At 50.3% G+C, this 13,800-nt stretch overlaps 1 protein-coding gene across 3 annotated transcripts in view; it reads left to right on the top strand.

Moving 5' to 3' along the window:
* Window positions 1–295: 295 nt before the first annotated feature.
* Window positions 296–13,800, top strand: part of SH3RF3 (SH3 domain containing ring finger 3) — a 361,498-nt gene continuing 347,993 nt past the window's right edge. For all 3 annotated transcript variants that reach the window (XM_025869126.2, XM_073897932.1, XM_073897934.1), the window contains exon 1: window positions 296–2,080. In XM_025869126.2, coding sequence (XP_025724911.1) covers window positions 1,505–2,080 — 576 coding nt within the window. In that variant the 5' untranslated portion in view covers window positions 296–1,504. The remainder of the gene's footprint in view (window positions 2,081–13,800) is intronic.

Consider the following 13,800-nt stretch of genomic DNA (forward strand, 5'->3'; position numbering starts at 1 on the left):
TTAAAAAAAAATACCCAAAATACCCCAAAACTATCCGGCTTTGTAGCATCTAGCCCTTGGCCCATGGTTTGTGCGGGGTCGGGCCAGGATGGGAACAGGGCGCGCTGGGAACCCGAAGCGGCCACGAGGGGGCAGCGCACTGCAGGGAATCCTCGCGATCGACCCCAGCCCACTGCCAAACTTCCCTGCTGCTCCCGGTCCTCCGTACGTACTTCCGTTGCTCTGACGCTCCCAGAAGCCGGGGCGTCGGGAAGGAGAGCGCGAATTCCCCTTCCTGCGCCTCCCGAGGAGAAACTGGAGCGGGGTTCACGAGACTGCGCCGCAGTGGGCGCGGCGCGGAGCCGGGTGCCCTGTGCAAGGGTGCGGGTCCAGCGGGCAGCGGCGCCGGCCTCGGACTAGCGACTCCGGGTAGGGCGGGCTGCCGCCGGGAGGAGTCCGAGGCGCCCCGGGGGCGCTTCAGCCAACCCGAGCGCCTTTCCCTTCTGCTTCGCGGGGCGTCCCCGCACCCATATCCGCAGCTCCAGGCTTGTCACTTCTGCGTACCGCCTGTAAGGGGGACCCGACCGGGAGCGCTGCGGGGAGTCGTCGAGGAGGATGCCCGGGTGTTGGCCCTGTTCCCAAGCTGCTTGCCGGCGCTGGCGAGAAAGGCAGTCGGGATAACACCGCCCAAACTTTCCTTCGCGGCAGCGTCGGGAGGAAGCATCCCTCTCTGAGGTTCGCCGAGAGCTGGAGCTAAGACTCCGGGCGCCCGGAGGGGACAGGGCCGAGCCTGCGCCGAAGGGCGCGCTCGGAGTTCCCGGGAGCCCTAGAGGTGTCCTAAGGGACAGGACTAGTCGCCGGTGTGCGCCCAGGCGTAGGGAGGTCCAGTGGGCGCAGCGTCTCCTTTCCTGCGCTCCTCACTGACCGTGACCTCTGCGCGCTCCCCGCGCACGTGCTCGCGGCCGAGTAAGAGGAAGGTCCCGCTGAACCCGCTGGGGAGTGGGGGGCAGGGACTCGTGGACAGGCCCAGGGCGCATGGAGGCGCCGCGGAGGCGGTGCGGCTCACCAGCGGCGCGGGGGAGCGCGCACGTTGAGCCCCGGTCTCCCTGGGGACCCGACCGGCAGCTCCCCGCACTTCCTGCCGCGGGGCTCGGGGCCGCTGGTGGCCACTGCGAGCGCAGCGCCCGCTGAGTGTCGTGCCCGGCGGTGCCCCTGGGCCCCCGCACGGCGTAGGGCGAACAGGCGGCAGGACAGGTGTAGCCCGCAGACGCGGACGCCGCACTCCGAAGGACTGTGTGGGCTCGGCTGGCCGGGAGTTGGCTCGCGGGGCGCGGAACTCCAGTGCTCACCACGCAGGCCAGTCAGCGCAGCACTTGGCACTGCCGCGGCCGGAGCGTCGGGCCGCCAGTCCGGGTGAAGGAAGTGCTGGCGGAGCCCGCGATCCTGATGCCCGCTGCCCGCGGCGGGTCCCGCTCCGGCCCCGGGACGTAGGCAGCTGCGCGCGGCCGCCGCCGGCGCCTCCCCCATGCTGCTCGGAGCGTCCTGGCTGTGCGCGTCCAAGGCGGCCGCCGCTGCTGCGCAGAGCGAGGGCGACGACGACAGGCCGGGTGAGCGGCGGCGGCGGCGGGCGGCGGCCACGGCGGCGGCGGCGGCGGGCGAGGACATGGACGAGTCGTCGCTGCTGGACCTGCTGGAGTGCTCGGTGTGCCTGGAGCGCCTGGACACCACGGCCAAGGTGCTGCCGTGTCAGCACACTTTCTGCCGCCGCTGTCTGGAGAGCATCGTGTGCTCGCGCCACGAACTGCGCTGCCCTGAGTGCCGCATCCTGGTGGGCTGCGGCGTGGACGAGCTGCCCGCCAACATCCTGCTGGTGCGCCTGCTGGACGGCATCCGCCAGCGGCCCCGCGCTGGCGCCAGCCCCGGCGGTAGCCCGCCCGCGCGCCCCGGCCCCGGCTCGGGGGCGGCTTCGGCGCTCGCGGGTGGCGGGGGCAGCGCGGCGGGCAGTGCCCCCGGCTCCCCAGTCTTCCTCCCTGCGGCGGCCGGCAGCGCCACCGCCAGCCTGCGCGAGCTGTCGACCAGCAGGAGTGCGCCCGTGGCAAAGGTGGGTATCTGCTTCACGGCGCGGCGCCACAGTGTGTGTGTGTGTACGGGTAGGGGGGCGCGTGTGCGTAGGAGGCAGTGATGAAGGGCAGGGGAGACCAGAGGTGGCCCCCCAATGGCCTTCACCTTGCTCTTCTTTCTCCAACTAGCTTTTCTCCAGGGACTCCGTGAGTGTAACCCCTCAAGTCGCACTTGCCAACTCTTGGACGCCGTGTCCCCCCACCCCCTCCTCGCAGTCCCGTCCCCTTTCCCTCTGAAATGCACCTGCCGTCCCTCCGTCCTCTCTGGAATCCCTTTTCGCGCCACCTGCACTTGCTGTGTGCCAGCATGCAGTCCTAGGGACCCTTGCCACCTGTTCATATGTGGTGACACCCCATTCTGCCCCAGGGTGGACGCGCTTTCCTGTCCCCTGCTAACCTCTCATCCGTACAGTCCCTCTGCTGGCAGGGCCTGTTTCTCCACCTTTTTTTTAACTTTTCTGGGCCCTCCCATCTCCCCAGAAACAGTCTTCTGCTGGACCCCCGGACTGACCCTGCACAAACCCTCTGCCGGCCTTCGGTGAAGTTAGTGCTTAGTGTTTCCTGGGTTCTGGCCGCGGGGGAGGGGGGAAGGGGGACTCTGGGCCTCCTGCCTGCGTGTCTAGCCAGAGAGGATTGGGCAGAGGGAATTGTGTGACTGGGGGTTGGAGGAACATAAATTACAAACTCGTGTAACAGGAGGGAAGAAGTTCACCTGGAGGTGGAAGGAATATTTGGCCCAGCCTTCTTGGACTTGGTCGGTCAGGAAGCCCTAGACCTCTTGTGGGCTCTCAGGCAGGGTTGCTTTCCCAGGTGGGACATTATTTGAATTTTTTTGTGCAACTACATTGTACCAGGTCTTTCACTGTTTCTGTTTTAGTGAAAGGCTTTATCTTGGGGTTTCAGTGATTTGGTTTCAGAAGTTATTTATAGGGTGTCCTTTCACACCCTCTGCTCCTCTTACTATTATGGAGGGGGGAGGAAAGCCTGCGGGATTCCGGGTTAAGTGAGAAGCAAGTACTCATGTTTTATATTTTCTTTAAATGTAGAAAATCGCATTTAAAGGTAAAAAAACATTATTGATCTTTTGTAATTATCATTCATTTTAGAAAACACAACCTTGTTTCTCTGCTTTTGACCGTTTAAGAAGCTGGTGGTGCATAAACCATTTAAATAATCCTTCCAATATGTATAATACAGAGAAGCTGGGAAAATTCTAACCGTCTGAATTACTCAGTACTACAGCATCTTTGAGGTTAAGAACTTAAGCCCTTGGGTATTGAGCATTGGAGGTAAATGCCCTACTTTGCCAAACTGGGTGTTTCCTATGAATACGGAATAATGGGCAGTCAAGAATAGTCAAGGAATATTTATGCCTGGGATCACTGCTGGAAGGCAGGTAGTTAAGTAGTTTTTCTTTGGTTTTAATTGTGATTAAATCCAGTTATGACTGTGCTTGTTCCTGATTTTCTAACTTTTCCTTCCTGTCCTTGCTGTTTTCATCTAAGGTATTATAATTAAAGGTCTTTATTTGCAGAATAAGTGGGTTACCTCCTCATGCTCAGAGAACTGAATGGTTTGTGGAATGATGTTTGTAGTTAAACGCTAGGACATTTTGATGAGCATGTATTTACAGATGACCTCCCACTGCATTTTATGTGAATTGTGTCTGATCGGAGGTTAGGAGGTAACTGCTGAAATTTGAAAGGCCATAGCCTGAGGCAGCTCCTAGAACTCTGGCATTTGTGTAAAAAAAATTGTCAGAGGTTGAACTGATAACTTTTTACAATGACAGTAACAGGGAGTTAATTTTTTGTTGGCTGGTCTTGGGATTATTGGTGGACTTTCTCTATAGGCATATGGAGCATCAGACTGTTTATAGCTGTCTGAGCTTCAGGAAAACTTCAGAACACAGTTTCTTTTTGTTGTGTTAACTGAGGGTGACCCTCACACCTTTCTTCACAGGCCCATCTCATTAGGACTGAGTTTGAGTTCCAGGAAGAGTCTGAATTAAATCCAATTTTTGATCAATATTTGATCATTTTCCAAAAGGCAAAATCAGTGAAGGTGGGGATCATAATATCTTCTAACTTTTTACTCACTGATGTGTAAGTCAGTGGGAGTCTTCTTGGGCAGCCAGAAGTCCTGCATAGAATGTTGCACTTTAAGCAAACCTAAAATTTGACAGGCAAGTGCTTCAGCTGAAAATTAACTTGCAAATAGGCTTTTGGTACTTTACTGTCTATTGGAATTGCTTTGACTCCTCATAGCAAGGCTGAATGCTGGATGTTACTGTATGTTGTTTAATAGATGGGCACTCATGTTATGATTCAACAGAGACCATATATGCCTTAGTAGCAGGTTTACTGTTAATGAAAGACTGTCTCCGATTTTCCTAGTGAGATGCTCCTCAAACCTTCTTTTGGACCGATGGGGATATGTAAACGTTGTAGGTTTGTAGATAAACAAATATCTTCTTAGATTTTGCATTTACTTACAGTTAGATGTGGGGAATGCATCATGTATAAAATGGATTAATTCTTGTTTTGGTTTCACTTGGAGTTCATGAAATAATTTTTCCACACTCTTCACTGGCATCTTTTTCGTCAGGGTTTTGGTTCTCAGCAGAGCCATCTGGAATCCTCTAGCCTGGTTAGCAGAACCTCTCAGCTCTGCTTTCACTTGAGCCATTTGAGATGAAGCACTTTTTCAATCAGTTAATTATGCTGCCCTTGGAAATTTTATACCAAGTTACAGGTACCCACTGCCTAAGGTTAGGACTGTTGTTTTTTTGTTTGCGTGTTGTGTTGCTTCTGAAAGTGATCTTTTAAAAAGTCCTGTTTTAACAGAAGTGTCCAACCATTGCAGTTGCTAAATATGTGCTAAGTTTCTCAGCCTAACTTGTTTTTACAGTTGTGTGAAGTGACCCCTATAACTCCCCCAACTAGCATTGGTTGAGGTGTTTTGGGGCAGCATGTTTTTTTAAAAGGGTTTTGTAGTTCCAAATTGAGTAATTTCAAGAGTACTTTTTAATATGCTTTCATGAGAACCCTAATGTAAAACAATTCTATTTTTTTTTTTTTTTTTTTTTTGGTGGGGGCAAATTTCTTGCCTTCTATTTGGGCATGCACAGAATTTACTGTGGACTTGGAACCCAGGCTGCTCGCAGGAGATTCCTGAGGACACTGGATTGGTGTCCATCCATGACTCTATGAAGGTGAAGAGGACAGGCATTTTTACAGATTAAAGAACTGTAGAAAATTTGGGTAATGCTGTTGATGATATAACACGTAGGCGTCAGAGCCTGCTTTGTCTGGGTCATGTACCTTGAAGTACTTTGGGATATGTTTCAACTGGAAATCTCTTCTGTATCTCTCAGCCAGTGTGACTGGGACCCTATAATGGGAAAAGTCAAATAAATTAGAGACTCGTACAACTGATATCTATTAAATGGTTTATTTTATAAACACATACATATTTGTGTTCACCATGTTTTGGATGCAGGGCTAAGGACTTGTCTTTGAGTTCCAAGTTGACTTAAACCACAGCCAGAGTTTATGATTTCCTATTTGTTTCTTTCAAATGGAGAACAAAGAGACTTTCAAAGAATTCTGAACGGAGCACCTTCTAGATTTTAAACAATCCCCACTTAATGTCGTACGGTTTTGTTTTTGCCCAGTTAGATGATTTTAAAGAGGTCTGTCTTTGATGAGTGTTTCCTAAGTGGTCACCGTGTTTTTCCAAGGAGTGACTTCTTTTGCACTAAATGTCTTTTGTTTATATAACACTTCATTAAAGTTTATGTTTGCCATTTATCAGTATATTTGCATAAACATGGTTGGGAATCAAGCCAGTGAATTCCAAGTAAGCACAGGCGTCCCTGGGCAGGTGTGAGGGCTTGGACAGCAGTGGGCCAGGCTGAGCCTTCCAAGGGGTTGAGTGCTTTAGGCCATCGTATGGAGGAGATGGTGAGTTGGCCAGTCCAGCTGGTCACCTCTTGGGACACCAGTTCAGAGAGAGTCTGCGGTATCTGGATGCAAATCAGTGTGTGTTCTTTAGTCGTCAAAAGTTGGGCAGCTTATGTTTGAGATTTTTCTGTGTGAACAATTACTGAGTACCTATCATGTGCTGGGCGCTTTGGCATATGTTGTTTATAGAAAGCTCACCATAATCCTGTGGGGTGGGTGGCATAATTAACCAAGAGGGACTGATATATGGGCAAAATGGTCAAGTCAGAGAGCCAGGGAGTGTTGGGTTCTGGATATGTTTTTAGGCTCCGTTCCCCTGCCCTTTCTATTCTGTTCTGCTGGGCTATATCATTAGGGTTTTGTTGTTGTTTGGTCTGTGATGTAAGAAGGACTCCAGAGGAAATGGCCCAGTGCCTGGAGGCCCTCACAGAAAAGCCAGACAGCTCACAAGGACAGCGGACAAGTGGTTGACTTGTGGTCTCCGTGATGACAAGGGCAGACACCAGCCTTTGAAGACAGATGAGTCACAGTGAAGTCCTTTTGGGTCTGTTTTCAGAAGGCCTCTGGGTGTGGAAACAGCACCTCTGAGACTTACAGCAGTGTTGTGTTTCAGGTTGTGGCCCGTTGGTGAATAATCTAGTTACCATTCATTGAGAGTGCTGTGGACCAGGTGTTCACTGAGTGCCCATGTGTGCCAGGGCTTGAGTCAGCTGATGGAAATTCATCTCACCTGTTCCTTACTATGGCTCGGTGAGATGGGGCATTGGAGGCACCAAGATTTCCTTGCTCAGAGACACACAAGGAATAGGGGTGTTCTTGAAAGGTGAACTTTGGACTGAGAGGCTACCAGCTTCGTGGTTAGGGGAGGCCTCTCGCTCTATAACAAACCCAGTTAATGAGAGACCAAGGTCCTGAACTTAAGTAGCACTCACTTGCTAGATCCATCTGCCCCCTGGCTGCAGATGCTCTTCCAGTTTGAGGCTGCCATCTTGTAAGCCCAGGCTGTGAGCCTTATGGGTAGTTAGCAGCAACTGTGCAGAGTGATGTGTGGTCCTGAGGAAAGAACATCATATCAGTTGTGGCTTCGGCAGCATGTCACAGGTAGCTCTACATAAAAGACACAAGTGGTACTTCTGGAATCTGAATGGGTGGTGATGGCATCATATCGTGGTGACAAGACTTAATAACAGAAGGAGGGTTTCTTCCCCTTATGTTTGCTCTAGACCACCCTCACACACTTCTCTTCTCACCTCAGGGGCCAGAATTGCATGCCAGGCTGGTGCCTGGACCAGCCACAGCTCAGCCAGGGACTTGGCGCACAGGATCAGCCTCCCCTCTGGGGACTGAGGCCCACTGCCTGCCCTGGGCATGTGGCTGCAGACAGGGCAGATCCCTGGGCTTCGTGGAGTCCTGTGAAGAAGGAGGGCACGGGTAGAGCACAGGTGGATTTATCCTGAGTTCCTTACTTCCTCACCATGTGCCTCTGGGCAGAGGTTTAGCTTTTCTGAGCCTTCTTCTTAGAGAGAGAGGGAGCCTATCTGCTTTATCAGATAAATGAGACCATGTACCTGCAGTGCCTAGCACACATAACTGGCAGTCATTTCAGTGCCTATCACTAATACAAAAATCTCAAATTTTTGTATCACTAGTATGGCACACTTCACAGGGCCCACCTTCCTGCTAGTAGATTCATTTATATGGTATCCTAAGTGTGTGTGTGTGAGCACATGTGATACAATGCTTTGCCTTTAGATTCCAAGCTGGCCTGTGTCACCATGACTAGATTGTTGAGCACTGATGGATATCTAAGTCAAGTGCTTGAATCTGTCTGTTTCACCTTTTAAATTGCTTCTGAGTTTTATCTTTGTTATCACAGGTAGTGTTCCCTATTCTTATAAGCATCATTAAAGTGAAAAAAAAATCCAAGTTATAATCTGTTTTAAGAAAAGCAGGAGGGGAGAATAACCCCACCCAGTTGTGGGTATAGCTGGTTGGCAGGCTCTCCTGAAAACGAAGCCCACCTCCTTCATCTGTAGGACACAAGAGCTGGTCTACCACTGCCTGGAATTAGGTTGCTCAGTGAGGTTGAGCTGAGCAGAATTCTATCCAATTGTTCCTTCGTTCCGGCTTTTGAGAGCCCGTTTGCTTGCTGGAGCATGACGAAAGCGGGTCTCAATTATGCAGTTGTTTCAAGTGTGTATTTCAGTTCAATCTGTATTTAATCTCTATTTTTCCAGTTAACACGCTCTTTTTCGAGGTTCATGTTTGAAATAAAACATCAGCAAGGATTTAGTTAGGGGGAAATGCTCTTTATAGCCCCACTTGCAAAGGCCAAGGTCAGTTTTTATCAGACTTGCCTTGCTTGGAAGATCTTCATGTTTGATGAATTAGAAATGCATGCTCAATGGGTATCCTATTGGAATTCTAATTAACCTTAAAAGAATAAGGTGTCAAGCTGAAGGTGTTGGCAGCGGTGAATGGTTTAAACATTGTGCTAGCACACTATACCGTGGGGCTCCCTTTTCCCACTGAGTGGAGGTTAAAATAAAAAAGCATATAAAGTAGTAGCACCATTTGAATTCTACTCACAGATGGCTGCCTTTTTGGGCCTTTGATGGCTTATGGATATTTAGAGATGTGGTTGTCCTTTGGGAGACCTGAAAGAGCATCCGAGAGGAATTGCTTTGGTGGGTTGTTTCTCTCATCTGGCACACGTGTTTACGTTGTTAATGGATATGATGGTTATCTGCAAACATGAAGATATTATGATATTTGCATTTCTGCTTAATGGAATGTGTGCATAATGCTCATGTGAATTTATATGAGTTTAAATGAATTAGGATTTGCTGCAGGAATTCAGGTCAATAAAAGTGGTGAGAGACCTGAAGAACGCACTGGCACCAGGAGTGGATATAAATGTTCTAGAGCCCAGAGCACGTTCTCAACAATGCTCAGACAGAAGGAGGCTTCCGGGAGCACTGGGGGTTCACAGCGAGGCTGTCACACAGTAGTTTAAGAGATAGGATAGTGTGCATTCTCTTCTGCTTCCCTGAACACTTATTTGAGCACCTACTATGTACAGGCACTACAATAACATTTGGGGTACAAATTATATTGGTCTTTAGAAAGTGGCACAAAATTTGCTTGCCACCTTGCCAGCAAATGGAACCCCCAGCTCATGTTCAAAACAGTGCTGGAGTCCTGGCAACAAAAACTACCATGCCTTCTTTGACAGTTAAACTCCCAAGGCTTCATTTGTTCTACACACAACATTGCAACACTGCCACCTGTTCATCCCGAATGGTTTAGAAATTTCTGTGTTAAGAAGTATTTTTTTTTTATTTTTTTAAGGGTTTTATTTATTCATTTGAGACACAGAGATACAGAGAGAGAGAAGAGAAAGCATGAGCAGGGAGAGAGGCAGAGGGAGAGGGAGAAGCAGGCTCCTTGCTGAGCCAGGAGCCCGATGTGGGGCTCAATCCCAGGACCCTGGGATCATGACCTGAGCCGAAGGCAGACGCTTAACCATCTGAGCCACCCAGGCGCCCCTCTGTGTTAAGAAGTATTTACTGTTTATAGATAAACTGTTAGATTCCTTAACTCTTTATAGTCATACTTTGAATTCTGCATAACTTAAAAATTGCACCTACTTCCCCTTCCCAAGCATGGCGAAAGGTAATTACAGCCAGCTGCGACTGTGCAAGATGAAGCGTGCAGAGCATCAGGAATGGTGCGGGCACGCAGCCTTCGCGAAAGTCCGTCACCTTAAAACAGATAACCTGTGAGACTCACCTTTATCTTCCAGCTTCATGGTGCCTGTGGGTTAATGGTGGCATTAGCAATGATTGTCTGGACCCAGTTCGTGGTCTAAAGATGTGCAGAAGGAAAGGTAAGTGCCCCTAAAGAAAAGACAGCTCTTTTTTGGCTGAGTAGCTGTGCTTTCGTGCCTTCTAGGGCTGCATTCAGATTGTATGGTTCTTAAGGATTTGGACATTTATCTGGAGTCACCATCTGACAAACTAAGCTTTGTCACATGCTCTGTGATAGCAGTTTCCCCAGAGTTAACTGGTTGCCCCCAACATCTCAAATGAGGTGACAGATCTTGGATTCTGAGGAGGACTTGTTACCCCTGTGGTTGAGCCTCCCCAGGGAGAACGCAACTGCAGATATCAGCAGCCTGTTTGACAACGGATTGTTTGGCTTTGCAGTCAGCCCTTCACCGGAGACAGCGTGTCCCCCAGAGCTGCGTGGGTGAGGGCCCGGCCAGCCGGGGAAGCACCGTCAGTGTGGGACATATGTGAGGTGCGTTCACAGGCTGGTGGAAGCTGTCTCAAATACGGCTGCTCCAAAGAAACAGAGTGCTTTATTGACCAGAGATAGTGACCCATAAAATGTTGGAACTCAGATGACAAGGCAGAGGTGAAGAGTAGAGGCCAGTGAAAGGCTTTTCACTTAAAGTCGGGGCAGGGCTCCCTCCTGCTGTCCTTCCAGTGCAGCCATGGCATCCTCTCTAAGGGCCCCGAGCTGATGTGTATGATGCTCTGTCCCAGGATCGGCCACTGACCCCCTATTTCATTTGTTCTTTGTGAACCATGAGTCTGTTCAGAAGGACAGGGCACTGTAAAAGGGCCATCAGTCCTTTTACATACTGATGTTCTTCTGTTTCCCCCAAAGCTTCAGCAATTTCTTGCAAATTACAAAATTTCTTTTTTAATTTCGATGTTACAGGACATAGAATTTTCTTTCTTGTTCCTTTTAGCAAAAGGCATATGTACTCTACGTGGGGTTAATAGCCAGCCTGTGAAGTGTGGTTGATATTACTTGTAGCATTTCCTATTTGTCTCCAAGCTAATCAGTGCATCAGCTTTAACCCCCAGTGCCTAGAGTCCAGCCCCTGGTGTACCAGTTTTCCACTCAATGCTTTACTTCCTGTAACAACCTCATGGCTTACACACCCTTTCTCATATAACTCTGGGCTGTCTGGGGTTGTTAAAATACCCCTGACAGCCAGGCCATCGGGGGATAGTCCTGGGGGCTGAGGGGACTTCAAATGCTCCCCCCCCCCCCGCCGCCAGAGGACAGGGCGCTGGGTGGCTTTGGGTAGGTGTGGGCATGTCCGTATTGAAGGGATTGGTCTACACCAGGTCCCAGATGTCTTCACCTGGGTAAAAAGATGGCTTTCACCAGTCTAACCCACTGAAGCCCAAACCTCTGCAAGCCCTATCTTTTGTCTCTTCTGATTTTCTGATTCCATTTTTATTTCCTCAAGCTGTTTTCGGTGTACTTTCTTCACTGTTCCCTTCTGTGGGCTGCGTGTTTTCCTGACAATTACTGCTTTGTTGGCCCTTTAAAGTTTGGATCATCTGGCTTTCCTGGAGGCAACAGTTAGTCATGTTGCCTCTGTTCCCCTTCCTCTAGCTTTCTTAGTGATTAGCAGGTTCTCCCCAACACTGAGAATGGCTCACCAAGGAGGGATGTAAGTGTCTTGCAGCCTTTTGGCACCTGCCTTCCTTCCCAAGTGCTCGGGGCTGGGTGTGGAGCTGATTCCCAGTCCAGCCTGACCCGTTCTTTACAGGTGCAGACAGAACTCTGCTGTGGATTCAGGGTGCCTGTCCCAGGAGTGGTGAGCAACACTTGAGGATGTCTGTGAATCCTGGGAGGAGGGTTAGGCTTCTAAGTCAGCATCTCTGCAGAGATGACAAAATGCTCCTTTGCTAGGCTCAGGGGAAAAGGGCTCCTGAAGCCATCCATGGGAGGTCAGACCTGGAGAGAGAGGAGGGTTCAGAGTGGCCGTGGGGGCCGAGAGGAGCACTCCCAGACTAGTTAATGCAGCTCAGCAAGGCTGGGAGCTCACATCTTTCTATGCCTGCTGGGCTACTCTGTGATGCTCCCTGGGCTCTCGGGTGTGTTCACTCTGAGGACGAGGGCATCCTGTCTATGTAGGTTAGTCCCCGGTGAATGAGCATATCTTTCTGGTTGTCCCACCATCACATGGCGTTCTTGTTGACAGCGGTTTTGCTTTTGGATGAACAGACATGTCTGGGGTCCACAGCGGGGAATGTTCCTGGCTGTGCCCTGTGGGGCACACCCATCAAGGTCATGCCACCCTGAGAGGGGCCTCGTGTCATGGGCTGGCAGCTTTCTTCCTGGAGACTCCCCAGGTAGCACACACAGACCTCCCTGGCTCTTACCTGGAAAAGCCACATGGGGAACTTTCTCTGCCTTGTCATCTCTGCCTCCTGGGCCCTGCTGGGTCTTTCTCGAGTTCCTGGGGTTTCTCAGATGTGTTTCCTAAGGGCACCTCTGGTCTCTTGCTCTGGTCTCCCACCTGGCCTCCCTGATCCCCACCCCACTGCTGCCCTTGTGGGAAAGCTGCTGCCTGCTGGGTGGTGATTTCCAGCCCATTGTGCTGAATCATCACCGTGTTCCAAGTCCCCTCTGGGTGGACTCTGGTACCTTTGGACTGGGTAACCTGTGTACCCCCATTTCGTTGCTAGCTGCCCCCTTCCCACCCATACCCCTCCTGCTGCATTCTTTTTAGCAGTGGGTATTTATTTGAGGTTTTGTATTATCTTCTTAAAAATTCACATGAATGTTATTCTAGAATATGTTTCCTCTGATTTTCATATAAAACCATGGGGTTTTCTCCTCAAACTTGGAATCAGATGGGTTTTCCATGACTGACCACAGCCCTGGCCAACCCAGCTGCCTCCATGGGTTCCCCAGCACATTGGGCACAGCTGTGGGGGGCTGGGTGCCACGGAGCAAAGTGGGGTGGACTGGCTTCCAACAGTGGGAGAGGCTGCTGCACAGGGGGCCTCTCTGAGGAGGGGTAGGTGGTCTGTCTCCTGACAGCACTGTGCACTGAAGGAGGGTTTTAGATGTGACTTTTATTGTGGGCTTGTCCCATTTTCAGAAGCCCCACTTCCTTCTGTGGGTGAAGAGCTGACTTTGCCCTGGGTGCACCACATGGAGCGTAGCCTTCATTCTGGAGCGTGGTCCAGCTGAGGTTTCTTTTCTGATAGTTGGTGTTTGGCCTTACCCGCGAGGTAATCGTGGATTGTTGCTGAGTGATGGACGTGCTGTGACTTGTCAGCAACCGTGGGGAAAGGTGGCTATCATTTGGGAACACTTTCACTTTCTAAATGTAAGTGGGAAACATTCTGTCAGGTTGAGGAATTTTCAAGCCTGTCGGTTTTCAAGGTGACAATTGTCATGTTGACAGATGTGGCAAGGGGGTGTTACAGTGGAGTGTCGAGGACTCAGAGGTAGCATCCTGGCTGGTGACCTGGCAGGCAGAGCAGGGAAGAGTGCCACAGGGGTGCTTGTGTTCCTGGTGGGGACATGGGGAACCCAAATGTGGGGGCCCACTGTGATGGCTGCAAGATGTCCCAGGTCATACCTAGTGATGCTTTATGTTGATGTTTGTGTTTCTTTTAATGATTCTTTCTTTTAGGTCAAGTGGTCCATTAAAAAAAAAATTATGGCAGTTAACATGAAGTCTTATTTGGAAGCAAATTTAAATAAAAATTGAGTCAATTAAAGAACCTTATTAAGTAAATATGGTGAAGATGAGGCATGGATGACTATAGTTCGGATAAAAACTGCCTGCAGTCACAGAATAAGCAGACTTTGTTTTCCTAGAGCATCTTGACATTTATCTTTTCCACCCCTAGTTTTCTCTGTATGTGAGCTGCTGGGGACTGGGCAGTGGGTTTGTAAGATGGAGAGGGTTG

This window comes from Callorhinus ursinus, unplaced genomic scaffold (genome assembly GCF_003265705.2).
Source record: "Callorhinus ursinus isolate GAN/ISIS: 27379988/994484 unplaced genomic scaffold, GSC_fseal_2.0 scaffold10, whole genome shotgun sequence".
Lineage (NCBI taxonomy): Eukaryota > Metazoa > Chordata > Mammalia > Carnivora > Otariidae > Callorhinus > Callorhinus ursinus.